The 13,720-nt window shown below is 47.4% G+C and overlaps 1 protein-coding gene and 1 non-coding gene across 3 annotated transcripts in view; both read left to right on the top strand.

Moving 5' to 3' along the window:
* The window catches only part of Rph3al (rabphilin 3A like (without C2 domains)), a 97,679-nt gene that overhangs the window by 11,912 nt on the left and 72,047 nt on the right, over nt 1-13,720 (top strand). For both annotated transcript variants that reach the window (XM_090350477.1, XM_090350476.1), the window contains exons 2-4: nt 5,309-5,417; nt 7,491-7,634; nt 10,261-10,390. In XM_090350477.1, coding sequence (XP_090206603.1) covers nt 5,341-5,417; nt 7,491-7,634; nt 10,261-10,390 — 351 coding nt within the window. In that variant the 5' untranslated portion in view covers nt 5,309-5,340. The remainder of the gene's footprint in view (nt 1-5,308; nt 5,418-7,490; nt 7,635-10,260; nt 10,391-13,720) is intronic.
* LOC150051504 (U6 spliceosomal RNA) lies at nt 12,963-13,066 on the top strand. Its single transcript, XR_016538515.1, has one exon. It is a non-coding gene; the product is annotated as a U6 spliceosomal RNA (small nuclear RNA).

The raw sequence follows: 13,720 nt of genomic DNA, 5'->3' as shown, positions 1-13,720 counted from the left end.
CATTTCAACTTAGGACCTTGCACTTGCTGGGCAGGTGCTCTACAAACTGAGCAGTGTTCCTCGTCCTTTCTGCTTTAGTCTTGCACTCTTGCCTGGGGTTGGCCTCTCCTCTCTCTGCCTTCTGTGTAGCCAGTATTACAGATATGAGCCACCATGCTTGTCTTGTTCTTTGAGTACTCACAATTAAATCCCAGTCTTGGCCTCCTAAGTAACTATTTCTTTCTCTTCTTATATATCCCGTGGGCTTGGGGATGTATTTCTCTGAGAAATGCGTATGTTTGGGGTACATTCATGACTTCATTAAGACACGTCTTAGCTAAGCAAATCAGCTGGTTTTGGATGCTCTGTCTGCCGCTGGCAGCGTCATTCATATACACCATTGCTCTAAGGGCCAGCCATTCTGGATTCCGAGTGTGGCGAATGTTAGTAGCAGCTACGGTGGTGGTTTCACACTGCTACAGCTATTACATCTGAAGAAGGTCGGTAGCAATCTTCTTAAACTAATGATGATTTGCAGGCAGGTCCTCACCTCTCTTTTTTGGTCATGCTAGGATTAAAGCTCAGGGCCATGCTAAATAAGCTCTTGCCTTCTGAACTACACTTTTCTTACCCCTTCTTAGAAGACAGTGTTCTGCTGGCAGGCCATTGTATGACCCATGTGGCTCACTGGGTCACTCAAGGTACTAAAGCTGGTGCTGGTTCTCCCAACTCAGAGCCTACAAAATCTGTTTAGGAACCTTCTTTCTAGTAGATTGGAGTGTTTTGTGAAGAGGAGGCCTTTTTTTTGGTGGCAAGCAATGCGGGGTGGGGCGGGAGGCGGATTTCATCCTCGATTGAAAGCAACCCAGTGGAGATCTATAGACAGGCTCTTCCATCTTTTTGAGTTCTGAATTCAAAAGTACAAAATACAAGTAGGCCAACATTTTTTCCCTGATGGACAATTCTAGACACACTTTGGATAGAGCAGGCAGGAGGTCTGCAGCTCACAGCTTCAAGTGAGCTATGAGTGTTACTATAGAAAATCTGACTCAAAAATGCAGTTCCAAAAAAATGCGTGCTCCTTTTCCCTTTTGGGAAATTATCCAGGGAAGCCATTATAGATGGGCACAGAGCTGTATCTCTCAAGATATTCATTTTAGTGTTGTTTATAGAAAAAAGGGAAACAATCCGTATGCTCCAAATAGAAGAATGATAAAATATATCCTGAATGCAAAGTTAAGTTAAAAAAACATCTCGAGGCTGAGCACAGTGGCTCACGCCTGTAATCCTAGCTACTCAGGTGGCTGAGATTTGAGGACTGCAGTTCAAAGCCAACCCGGGCACTAAAAAGTCTGAGAGACCCTTTTCTCCAATTAACCACTAGAAAACCAGAAGTGGCTAAGGGGGTAGAGTGGTAACCTTGAGCTGAAGAGCTCAGGGACAACGCCCAGGTCCAGAGTCCCAGAACCAACCAAAAAAACATTTTTTTGGGAAGAATTTTGATAGTGTGGGAAAGAAAATACAATGTAGTAGAAAACAAAGTAAACAATGTAAGTGATCAGAACCCATTTTTATCTAAAATCTGTATGTACATACCTAGAAAGATTGGGAAGAATGCTGCGTGTGTGTGTGTATGCATGTGTGTGCTGATACTGGGGCTTAAACTCAGAGCCTTATGTATTTTGTTTAGCTTTTTCACTTGAGGCTGGTGTTCTACCATTTGAGGCACACCTCCACTTCCAGCTTTTTGCTGGGTAATTGGAGATAAGAGTCTCTCCGATTTATCTGCTCAGACTGGCTTCAAATCTTGATCCTCAGATCTCAGCTTCCTGAACAGCCAGGATTATAGGTATGAGCCACTGGTGCCTGGTAGGAAAATCTCTGTTAAGATGCTGCTGAGTTTTCATCGGAGAGATGGGTGAGTGTTGATTGTTTTTCTGTACAATCCGCTCTCTGTGGCGCTGGGGACCTTGGCCACATGAAGTTGAATAATGGCTTGTCAGTAGGGACATGTGTCCTGTGACTGTGGCATTTCCCTGCAGTGACCTAGGGTGATGAGCTTGGGGGTAACAAATTGCTGTGAGCCTTTATCCCAGGGGAATTTTCTCAGGAAATGTTCTCACTCCTGATCCCTGTCCTTCCATCAAGTCCCCCTAGCCTTTGCAATGCAGAACTCCTGCATATATCGGTCTGCCCAGGCTTCCTGCCAGAGAGAGGCCCTGTGAGCACACAGGGCCTTTAGGGAACCAGCTCAGCTGTCACAGGGCTCCACAACCACGTGTGACTGACTGCCCCAGGGGAATCTCAAGGAACAAAATGCGGATGAGTCAACAAGTCATAGAGCATGGATAGAGCCCCACTCTGCCTGCTCTTTTGCAAGTCTGGTTTGTTTTCTGATTTCTTCCTTGTCTGGGAAGGGGCAATGAAACACAAGTAGGTTTCACATATATTTGCTGCATCCGCCCTGTGTAGGCCACGAGGAATGGAGAGGAGAGGGATGAGGAACACTGGGAGCCCAAAATGTGATGGAGAGAGGAGCCTCTGATTTATTCCTTCCTAAGCACGTGCATACGTGCATGCTCACATACTGATATAGGCCTTGTGTTTACATTTGGCTTTTTTACTCATAGTTGGTGCTCTGTCACTTGAGCCACCCTTCCAGTCTGGCATTTTCCTGGTTAATTGGAGATAGGGTGTCTCAGACTTTTCTGCTTAGGCTAGCTTTGAACTGTGATTCTTAAACTTCAGCCTCTTGAGTAGCTAGGATTACAGGTATTAGCCACTGGTGCCAGAACCTAAGTTCATTGTTGCCCAGTTTAATTATTGTTGTTAGCACAAGATAATGCATATATTACTATGGCTTTTGAGAAGTTTTAAGGCCTTGACTTACTTCCTAATTTGTTTTATGGTTCTGGAGATTGAACTAAGGGCATAGTCACATGCTCTGTCAACAGAGGTGTTCCCTGTGGGTTGGGACTGAAACTGTGTACCTGTGTAGGTGAACCCTGCTTTTATGGATACCTGGTTTACTTGGGGGCACAACTTGTGTCTTCCAGAGCAACCCCATTCCTTCCATTTCTTCAAGTTTTCAGAATTAAAGAAAGGAAAGGAAAGGAAAAGGAAACAGGGCCACTGAATTGTTTTAAATGTTTACTTTGAACAGAGTAACACATTTTACACCCCCACAGCAATGTGACTGTGCTATTTACAAGATAACAGAAATTAAAATGAAAACAGAAACAAAAACAAAACAGCACAGAGCACTGAAGACTGGAAATGGAGCACAAGTTTAAAACTGCTTAATGAACATGTCACTTTTGAGCCCGCCTGTTTTCCTAGGGAATGTATTAGCCTCGTTTGGGAGAAGGTCCAGTGTGACACCTGTGGAGACCATTAATGACTGACCAGGGCTAGGCCTGCCTGTGAGGTCTCACATCTGGCTGTTTGGAATCTTGCATGGCTCAGGTCTCTTTTTCCTGAAGTGACCTAGAGCAGAATGTCAGGCTCAGCTGGGGAAAACAGGTGCCTATCTGTATTTAAGGCCCAGAGACTATGGTGCTAGATGCTATGGGCAAGGTCACTGTGGATCACCAGCATACTGCCCCCTGCTGGTCATTTACAGATGTTGTTCTTGAAGACTAGTTCTTCAAGCAAAGGGGTTATTGCGGGCTCCCCACATTTCAAGATTCCTTGAGGTAAAAACTACTTTTCTTCTAGGCCCAGTCACTCAGTCCTGAATCCCAGACACTCCAGATGTTGAGATCTGAAGGATCTTAGGCAGTAAAGTCAGAGAGATTGCGCCTCCAAAATCACCACTAGAAAGCTGGGCTAGAGGTATGGCTCACGTATGAGAGAGCCAGCTGTGAGCAAGAAAGCGGAGCAAGAATGCAAGGCTCTCAGTTCAATTACTGTTTTGTGTGTATGAGCAATGTTTTCCACATCATTCTAAGCCTCTTGGCCTTCTCTCACAATGTACAGAAAATGGAAAGTCCATGGATAGAGTTTCAGAGGCCACATCCGAAACTAGTGTTTCAGAAACTACAATATGTTGAGTTTTGGTGCAATGTCCAAGAACAACATCACATTCTCTGACAAAGCTATTAAGATACCGCTTCCCTTTGTGGCAGTCTTACATGTCTGTGAGAGTCCCCACATCTCCCTTGTTCTCTGAAAAGCACACATCACCAAAGAAAGAGCTATAGGAACTGATCAGAACAGCTGATGTCTTTTTGTTCACTAGGGGGTAAGGTCTCATCTGCTACTAGCCTTCCTGTCCTTGTCCCTGGCTCCAGAGAGCACTTGGGCCTTTGGTTTGGAGGTCTTAGAGTGCAGAGCATGAATGGAACTAGGAAGGGGCAGGAGGGGCCCAGTGCCCTCCAGGACTTGGCAGTTTAGTTGAAGGGCAAGGAATCTTCTTTCTCTGCTGATTCTCACCTTCCATAGCCTGACAGTCAGGGCCACTGTAGTCACAGACACATCTCCTACCTAGTTACCCTCATAGATGTCAAGGCCTGGGCCGGGACTGTGGCTTAGTGGTAGAGTGCTCGTCTAGCATCAGGCATGGTGGCTCATGCCTGTAACCTCTCAGGTGTCTGAGATCCGAGGATTGCAGTTCAAAGCCAGCCCAGGCACTAAAGACTATGAGACTCTTTATCTCCAATTAACTGCCAGAAAACTAAAAATGGCGCTGTGGCTCAAGGGGTAGGGCAGTAGCCTTGAGCTGAAGAGGTCAGAGACAGCACCCAGGGCCAGAGTTCAAGCCCCATGGCCAAAAAAAAAAAAAAAAAAGTGCTCAACTAGCATGCCTGGATTCGATTCCTCAATACCATATACACAGAAAAAGCCAAAAGTGGTGCTATGGCTGAAGTGGCAGAGTGCTAGCCTTGAGCAAAATGTGTCTAAGGACAGTGCCTAGACCCTGAGTTCAAGCCCAGCACTAGAGAAGAAGGAATAGGGGGCTGGGAGTTTAGCCTAGTGGTAGAGTGCTTGCCTAGCATGCACGAAGACCCGGGTTCAATTCCTTGGTACCACACACATAGAAAAAAGTCCGAAGTGAGCTCAAGCCCAGGACTGGCAAAAAGAAAGAAAAAAAAAAAAAGAAGGAATAGGAGGAAGAGGAGGAAGAAGAAGAAGAGGAAGAAGAAGAAATCGTCAAGGCCTTTGGAAAAGAGCTTGGACAGGAACCATGTTTTGCTGGAGTCCTGGTGTCAGCCAGGGACATGCAGGGTTGAAGTGCCAGGTGTCTGTCTGGTGCCTGTGTTCACTGAGAACTTGTCTGCCATTAGCGCCATAGTCAATGACACATTGTCTTTTCTTTTTCTCACCTCAGATGTGACTTGTGTCCCGGCTGCTGCTCAAGCCATGACTGACACCATCTTTGGCAGCGGCAGCGACCAGTGGGTTTGTCCCAACGATCGGCAGCTGGCCCTGCGAGCCAAGTGAGTGCCTCCTCACTCCCTCACATCCCTCCCTCCCCTGCCCTTCTCCCTGACTTACCCCTTTCATTCTTTGTGGGTAGAGTTTTGAGAAAGCTGCCTGTCCTTTGGGCTCTGGACTGGGCACTTAGTTCATTTATGCGCCGAGTGGAATTTATCTCCATTGCTCAGATGAAGGAAGTAAGGCTGACCTCCTTGTCCTTGTCACGTCCCTGTGAATTACCTCGCTAGGAGCCACTCCTGGGCCTAGGAAACTCTCATGCATTCAGTTTGTCCCAGCAAACCTCAAGGGCTGCACTACCTTCCCTGCCCCTTGTTCTGTCATTGGGCCTAAAGTTCCAAAGCCCCTTAAGACAGAGAGCCTTTGGTATGTGGACGGCACCTTCAGGGCTCAGAGCCTGGCACCATCACAGCCTAGAGCAATGGCCTACATCAGGAATGAAGGGTTGCCCCTTGTTGAATTTTTCCAGGTCTTTTCCATGCTCCCAGCAAGTCTGTCTGCTCCCCATTTTGATCCCAGTCTTCCTGTTAACCCTCAGCCTGGTAACCCTCAGCTCCTGTTAGATCTGATGCTGCCCTTACCATTCCCAGTGCCCATAGAAGACAAGGTAGCTCTGGGATGCTCCTCTTCCCTTTAGCACCTCCTCAAGCCTCCAAGGACTTGCAGGGGGGTGGGAGGATTCCTGGTGCCTGATAAACTCCTATGTCTGTCCAACTGTGCCAATTATGAGAGCCAGCATTTCCCAACGGGGACTAAGTTTAAGAAATTTGCAATTAGATATTATGAGCCTGCGGGGGGACAGAGCTGAACATCAAAGGGGGTGGAAAAATTAATCCGAAACGCCTGGGAAGAGAGGCTTCGCGCGTGATTTGCAGGCTGCTTTGCCCCACAGTTGATTTGTCCCCTTTGCCTGGGTAGCTCAGGCCCCCTCCAGCTTCCCCCACTCTTCCAGGAAGAGTGACCCAGGATAAGGTCAGCCTGTTTTCCTCTCCTATTATGCCAGGCAGATGCCATGTCCTCCCCAGCACAAGACACCAGAAGAATTCAGAAGCTTCCACGCGGCCCAGAAGGGTTTCACTAACCCCTCCAGGGTCCCCTTTGTTCCTTCTGACCTCGGCCCCTCTCTATGGAGACCAGTGGAGGAAGAGTGGACGTTCTTATATCTTCCCCCTGGGGATGCTGCCTGCGGGGCTGGTAGTCTTCATGAAGAAGGGTCGACTAGGATCCTCAGAGTCTGCCAGGACTGGGCATTCTCTCCCCTCTCCAGTGCAGGGCCTTCTGCCATTCTTGGCAGTTGCCTCCAGTTTCTCTTTCCTTCTCTTCCCTTTTTCTCCTCTCTATCCCTTCCTTTCATTCCTTCCCTTTCTGCCCCTCCCCTCCTAGCCCAGGCTAGCCTCAAAGTTTCAATCTCCTGGAATAGAAAGCAGGCTCCTAGGTCTACACAATTTCTAAATCCTACTATGCGCCAGGTACTAGTTGCATAGCAGCATGGTCCTTTGCCTTAAAGCAGAAATAGAAAAGGATTCGTGGACATTATACAAGTGGCTGCTTTAACCAGGATAATTGGCAATAGTCAGGGAAGGGGAACTAACTTAGGTTGGGGTTAGGGAGACTTCCCTTTGAGTGTGATGCTTACGTCAAATGGAAATACAGAGCAAGTTCTAGTAAGCAAGAACAAGTACAAAGGCCCTCAGGTAGAAAGAGCATGACATGTATAAGCTTTGACAGGAGGCCAGTATGACTTGAGTAAAGAGTGAACAACATAAAGGGGAGATGGAGAGGTCAGCCAGGACCAGACAGGCTAGGGCTGGGGCCAGGCCCTGACCTTCCAGAAACTCCCTTTCTGGAAGGCAGACAGCTGGTTGCCCTTTGTCTTACAGTATAGCTGAAACTCAGTGATGGACACATTGCCAGGCCTTGTAGGGACTCTTGTATGGGCCATCATTATGAGCTCTGATCCTATACCACACATTCTCAGAGGGGCCTTGTAGATGTGCTGTGTGCAGGGGGTTGGGGGGGCAGGTCCCAGGTTTGCCCTGGGAAACCTCATGACCGTCGGTGGTATTCCCTCCCAGGCTACACACAGGCTGGTCCGTGCATACCTACCAAACAGAGAAGCAGAGGAGGAGCCAGTGCCTGAGCTCAGCAGAGGTGGAGGCCATCCTGCAGGTCATCCAGAGGGCTGAGCAGCTTGACATCATGGAGCAGCAGAGAATCGGGTAACAGGCTGGATGGGCTGGGCAGCAACCAGCTGTGGAAGGAAGGCAGGAGTGCCTAGGGGTGGGGAGGCTAGTGCACTGGGTCCTGGGACTTGGGGTCACCAGTGGGCCTGAGTCAGGGGACACCTGGACTATGTAAGCAAGGTTAGTGACTGACATGAGCCCCAGGTCACAGAGTCCTAGGGAAGCCCACTGAGGCTGTTGTCTCTGCGCCCCTGACCATAGCAGGATTCCAAAGCACAAAAGGCCTCTGCCAGGCCCACCAGGCCCCAGCAGGAGGTGTCCTCCAGTATGTCCCAAGCTCTGCCAGCCTGTAACCTTCAGAGCTGACCATGACTCAGGCATTCCATAGTTTTTGTTGTACAGGGTTTTTGTTGTTTTTGTCATTTAATTACAAAAGCAATAAACATTTCCTAGAACAAAGTCTGAGAAGTAACAGTAAAGTACAAATAGTAACACATGATTGGAACCAAGTTGCATGGGGAAGGAATTCATTCTGTTCTGCTCTCCCTGTTCTTTTTCTTTTCTTTTCCTTCCCCACCTACCCCCGCCCCGTGCCCCACCATTGGTCATGGGGCTTGAACTCTGAGCCTGGGTGCTGACCCTGAGCTCTTCAGCTCAAAGCTATTGTTGAGCCACTTCCAGTTTTCTGGTAGTTGGAGATAAGAGTCTCATGGACTTTTGTGCCCTACCTGGCTTTGAACTGTGATCCTCAGATCTCAGCCTCCTGAGTAGCTAGGATTACAGGCATGAGCCACCAGTGCCCAGCATCCGTTCTTTTTCTACTTGCCTTTTTTTCTGTTTGTGAGATGACCATGTTTGGAAATCAGACATTGTAGAAGCCCACCTTTTGAATGGTGGACAGTCCACTAGAAAAGTAGCTGTTGGCTCAGTCTCCAATATATGCCTCCGTGACAGCTCAAGTAGGGCTCACTCACCTCACTCTACTGAGATTTTTCTTTTCTTGTTTTTGTTTTCTTAAAAACTGGTGGAGGCCGGGCTTCATACAGATGTATGCCCCAAGGGTCCTGTCACACCCTTACCTCAAACATTAGTGATTGAGCCTATGGCGCCATGTCCCCCAGGAGCCTCATGGAAGGCTCTCCCATGCTGTGGAAACATTCAGGGCCCCTTTCAGCCATCCAATTGTCTGGCTCTGATGTGTGTACAGGGATATGGGATGATCCGGAAGTAGTGTTGTAGGTTATCTGTCATTCAGGTGAAGGAATTGCATCTTGTGTGTTTCTATGAGGTGTGCAAGTAGGGGGTAGGGTCCTTCAAGGACCAGTGGCTTATGCCAGGGTAGGAGCTGGGGTTGTTCCCAGGCCCTGTGGCAACACTGGATGGCTTAAAGGGAAACCTGTAGGATCTGAACCAGACAGGTCTGAGATGGACCCCAATAACATTTCTTGCGAACTTTGTAACCCCAGCAAGTGACCTCACATTGTAGAGTCTCAGTCTTTAAACCTTTAAAATGCATCCTCTTCCCTAGGAGTCTGTGATGGAGGACACAACCTGCCTGCGTTTCGTTTGTCATTCTTTCAAGAATCTCATCCTCTGAGTCCCAGAAATATAAGGTTCACAAATTAGAACAGTTCTGAGGAGGGTATGGTGTGTTGCTAGAGGCTGTCGCATAGTGGAGATCACCGTGTGACAAGGGCCTGTAGAAACCCAGGGGAGATCCACTAGGCTTAACAGGGTACAGGGAAGCCCCTGATAGGCAGAGCCCAAGGATTTCAAAAGGAGCCTGGTTCTTTCCCTTCTCTCTCCTGCTCCAGCTTCTCACTTGCCTAGATGCTGAGACTCAAAAGCCTCCTTTACCCTGCGCTCCCTCTCCCCCCCACCCCCTGCCTCTGCCCCAGATGCAGCCTGAGTCTGCCCTTTGCAGGATGGCCTTAGCCTCCTACTAGCTTCTTCCCTCTGGCTTCCCTTATTCCTGTTTTCCATAACTTTGGAGAATGTCACTGGGGTCAAATCTCTCCCCTCCTTCAAACCCTGTAGTGGCTTCTGTAAACCACTTGAAGACCCTCCTTTGTTCCCTCCCCCTCACTGTCCCTGTCTTCCTGTTGCTTCAGTGGGGGAGGGGAGTAGAAATAGCCTCCCTGGCCTCCTTGTTGACCCCAGCCTAAGCTGTAGTACTTGCTGTCTCAGCTTCCTGGAAGCAACGTGGCTGTTCTCACACATGATTGGTTCTTGCTACCCTTTAGCTCTCATGTGCTTTCAGAGTTTTCCCTGGCTTCTATCTAACACACCTGAGGCTCCTCACCTGTCCTACCCAGACTCCCACCACGTACATGGCATGGGATTCTACCCCGTCTGAAAGTGGTTTCTTCTTCAAGATTGCTACCCTGATGGACCATGAGTTCCACAGATGAAAATACGGTGTCTGTCTCCATTTTACTTGCTGCAGTCCTTCCTTTGTTCTTGGTCTTGTCACATTGTAAATGCTCTATCAATAGTTGGCAAAAGAGTTAGCCAGGGGACAGGATGGAGCAGGGAACAGAACCCTAGTTAAGGAGACAGCATGTGACATGGCATATAGTATTGAGTTCTGTGGCAGCTGGGCCTGTGCAGTCAGTCACTGCATTGGTGACAGGAAGCACTGACTCCTTGTCCTACATTGCAGGCGGCTGGTGGAGCGGCTAGAAACCATGAGGAGAAATGTGATGGGCAACGGCCTCAACCAGTGTCTGCTGTGTGGGGAGGTGCTGGGCTTCCTGGGAAGCTCCTCAGTATTTTGCAAAGACTGCAGGAAGGTAAGACCCTGCTCTGCCCCTGCTGTTCTAGCTATAGCTACCCAGCCTGGATCAGCTATTCTGTTCTCTGGCTTTACATCCCAGCTTTCAGAGGAGAAAGGGAGAAGGGTAGAAACTGTGTGTGTGTGCGTGTGCATGTGTGCGAGCACGCGCGAGCGAGCATATTTATGCTTCTCTTGTCAAGGACCAGGCCCAAAGGCCTGTAGGTTTGGACTCTGTGGCCAGCTCTGGAGAATGGACCTCTGAGCCTGGATGTGAATCCAGCTTTTATACCACCCAGATAATCTCAGAATATGTCTATATCAAATCTCTCATCTTCCTATTGCAAAATAGAGGGAATAATAATATGTACCTCAGAGAGCTGTAAGGATTAAATAATATTAAATGCAAAGCTTTCAAAACCCTGCCTGGCACACAGACACTGAATAAATGTTATTACTTGTTATTAGATAAGTACTGTTTTCCTCAGGGCCAACTGGTGTGGTAAAATTGAAGTTCCTATTCTGTTTGTCTGGTTCTTTTGATCACTCAAAGAAGAATGGTATTTGTAAAAAGATCAAATTGATTTTCTCCTTTTCTTACACTAAATTGTGTCATATATTAAATTGTTTCATATTGAATCCAAGACTTTTTAAAATATAACTTTTAGGTATTTTTTCCTGGGGTTCCTAATTGACTTTCTTTCTTTCTTTTCTTTTATTGCTCGAAGAATAATATGCCTTTCAAGCTTCAAGATTATTTAGCTTCTCAATTTTATTCCTTACAACATAGAACCTATTTTATTTTTTTCCCCTGGCAGAAATCCTGGATTTTCATTCCTACTCCAGCCCAAACTAGTTGCTACACAGTAATATTCATGAGATTTCCCTTTTCTACCTTCATAGGTTAGAGACATTATTTTCAAGTTGCCACTTCTGGTTTTCACTGTAGTTTTGCAGGAATGTATCCACAAGTAACTTCCATGTGCCATTTACTGCTTTAAGCCTGAAGTTGTTACAGTGAACAAGACAGAGAGAAAAGGAGAGTTCTCTCTTGGGTGAGAACATTTAAAAAAAGTAATACTCAAATGACTTCAGGAAGTAATATCAGAAGATAGAAGTCTAGGAAGAGTTGAAAGGACTGAATATGAAAGATGGAAAATATCAGAGAAATTAGCATGGACTTGGAATAAAACAATTGGTAGCCTTGGCATTCAAAACCTGGATAAGAAAAAGAGGGACTAATATACCCAATTAATAAGTGGGAAAGTCAGGATTTTGAATATGGTTGCTCTTTTCCCCCTCTCCCCAGCCCAGCTCTGTCAGTTGGTCTAAGCACAGTGGAGGTGTCAGGGTGTGCCAGCTCTTCTGTAGGCCATGGACTGGGGACCATCTAAGGAGTGGGTACAGGGACCTGGAAATGCCTTGCTCCCAGGACTTAGCCAGGTAGGGCAATGATTTGTGACCTCTACCCTGGGAGATCAATTTTCTACCTTTTTCTTCCATGTATCTCTCAGCCCTATAACAGCTCTAAATATTTCAAGTTTTTAGTGAGGAAAAGCAGTGCCATATCTTCTTCCCTTGGGAACATCCATGGCCTCTGACATAGAGGCCACTGTGTCCTGGCTGATAAGGAGTTAACACCAGTGGCTCCTGGGAGAGCCATTTCCTAGGCAACAGTGGCCTTCCCAGGGGAGGGCCCCAGCTGGATGTGGGGTGTGGGGAAAATGTCCTTCCAGACTCGCCACCCCCAACGCCTGGTGCCCTGGAGCATTGGGCTGGTTGGAAGGACATTTCTATTTGAAGAGGTTCTTATTCTGCCAGCTGGCTTAGGACTAGGTGCCAGCCTGGGAAGGCAATTTGGGGCAGTGGAGGAATCCTTTGACCTTTAGAGGGGACTTGCTCCTGGGCCGAGTTGGGGCAGTAGCAATACCCTGGTAGCATGAGAGGTTTGCAGAGTTCTCTTCATCATCTGTCCTTGAGAAGAATGTGTCAGTCATTCATATTCACTCTTTCTTTACATAGTAGAGGGAGGGCCCACTGTGTGCAAGCTGGTTCTAGGTACTAGCCCAAACCCTATCTGTCATGGAAGTTATCCAGGGTGAGAGAAGAAAGAGAGACAAACAAGTGACTGAGTAAATACCAGGGTATGTCAACCTGGGGGCTCCAGGTTGAGTTAAAACAGTGATGCCAATGGCATGTATCAGGTGCTTGGAAAGAGCTTTTCTGAGCTCAGCCCAGAGAATATAAGCAGGATCTGGGCTTAGGAAGATCTGTGAGGAAAAGTGAAAAGGCAGCGGGAACGGCACATACAGAGACCCCACAGCAGAACCAGCTGTGCTTATTCAAGAATTAATGGAGTTAGGGACAGAAGGAGAAAGAAGTAGGCTTGGCAGATCCCATAGCACTTTCTAAGTGAAGGTTAGGAGCTGGGATTTGATTCTAAGTTTTATGGGAGGCCAGCACTGTGTTTGTGTTGAGTGTGATGTGATCTGCTCTGTGCTTGCTTCCTTGCTTGCTTGATGTTGGTCCCGGGACTTGAACTCCAGGCTTGATACTCTCACTTGGCTTTTTCATTCAAGGTTGGCATTCTAGTGCTGACTTCGGCAGCACATACACTAAAATTGAAGCGATACAGAGAAGATTAGCATGACCCCTGTGCCAGGACATGCAAATTCGTGAAACATTCCATATTTTTTTTAAAAAGGTTGGCATTCTACCACTTGAGCCATACCTCTACTATGAGCTTTTTGCTGGTTAATTGGAGATAGCATCACAGGCTTTTCTTCATGGGCTAACTTCAAACCTCCATCCTCAAAAATCTCAGCCTCCTGAGTAGCTAGGATGACAGGCATGAGTCACTAGTACTACGCAGCTTGCTCTGTGTTTTTATTAGTGGCCTTGGCTGCTGGAACACAAAGTGAATGGCAGGAGACAAGTTTTGTAGAAATGACAGTCATTGAGAGATGATGGGCCTGGGACAGAGACTCTATGCTAAGAAAGAGCAGCAATGTCTTCAGTGTATTCTAAGCAGATAGGGAAGAATTAGAGGGGCTGAATGAAGAGAAACCTGTCCCAAACTGCAGGGCCAGGCAGACCCACCTTGAGGGAACCAGCTTGGCCACCACAGAGTGACCTTGTACAAGTCATTTAGCTTCATCTGTAAATCAGGGCTCTCGTGAGCCACAGAATGTGAGAAGAGATTCACTTGCTTAGGGAAGCTCATTCAGGTGTCCTATCGGTTGTAAGCACCCAACAAGGGTTAGTTGGTTATGGATAATTAAGTGCAGTTAGAGGAGATGTTAAGGAAGTCCTCTTAGGGGATAGGGAGGGCGGAAAGAACTCTTTAACA

Source organism: Megascapheus bottae, chromosome 17 (genome assembly GCF_031878675.1).
Source record: "Megascapheus bottae isolate mThoBot1 chromosome 17, mThoBot2.hap1, whole genome shotgun sequence".
Lineage (NCBI taxonomy): Eukaryota > Metazoa > Chordata > Mammalia > Rodentia > Geomyidae > Megascapheus > Megascapheus bottae.
The sequence above is the reverse complement of the archived record's forward strand: the minus strand, read 5'-3'. Positions and strand labels throughout refer to the sequence as shown.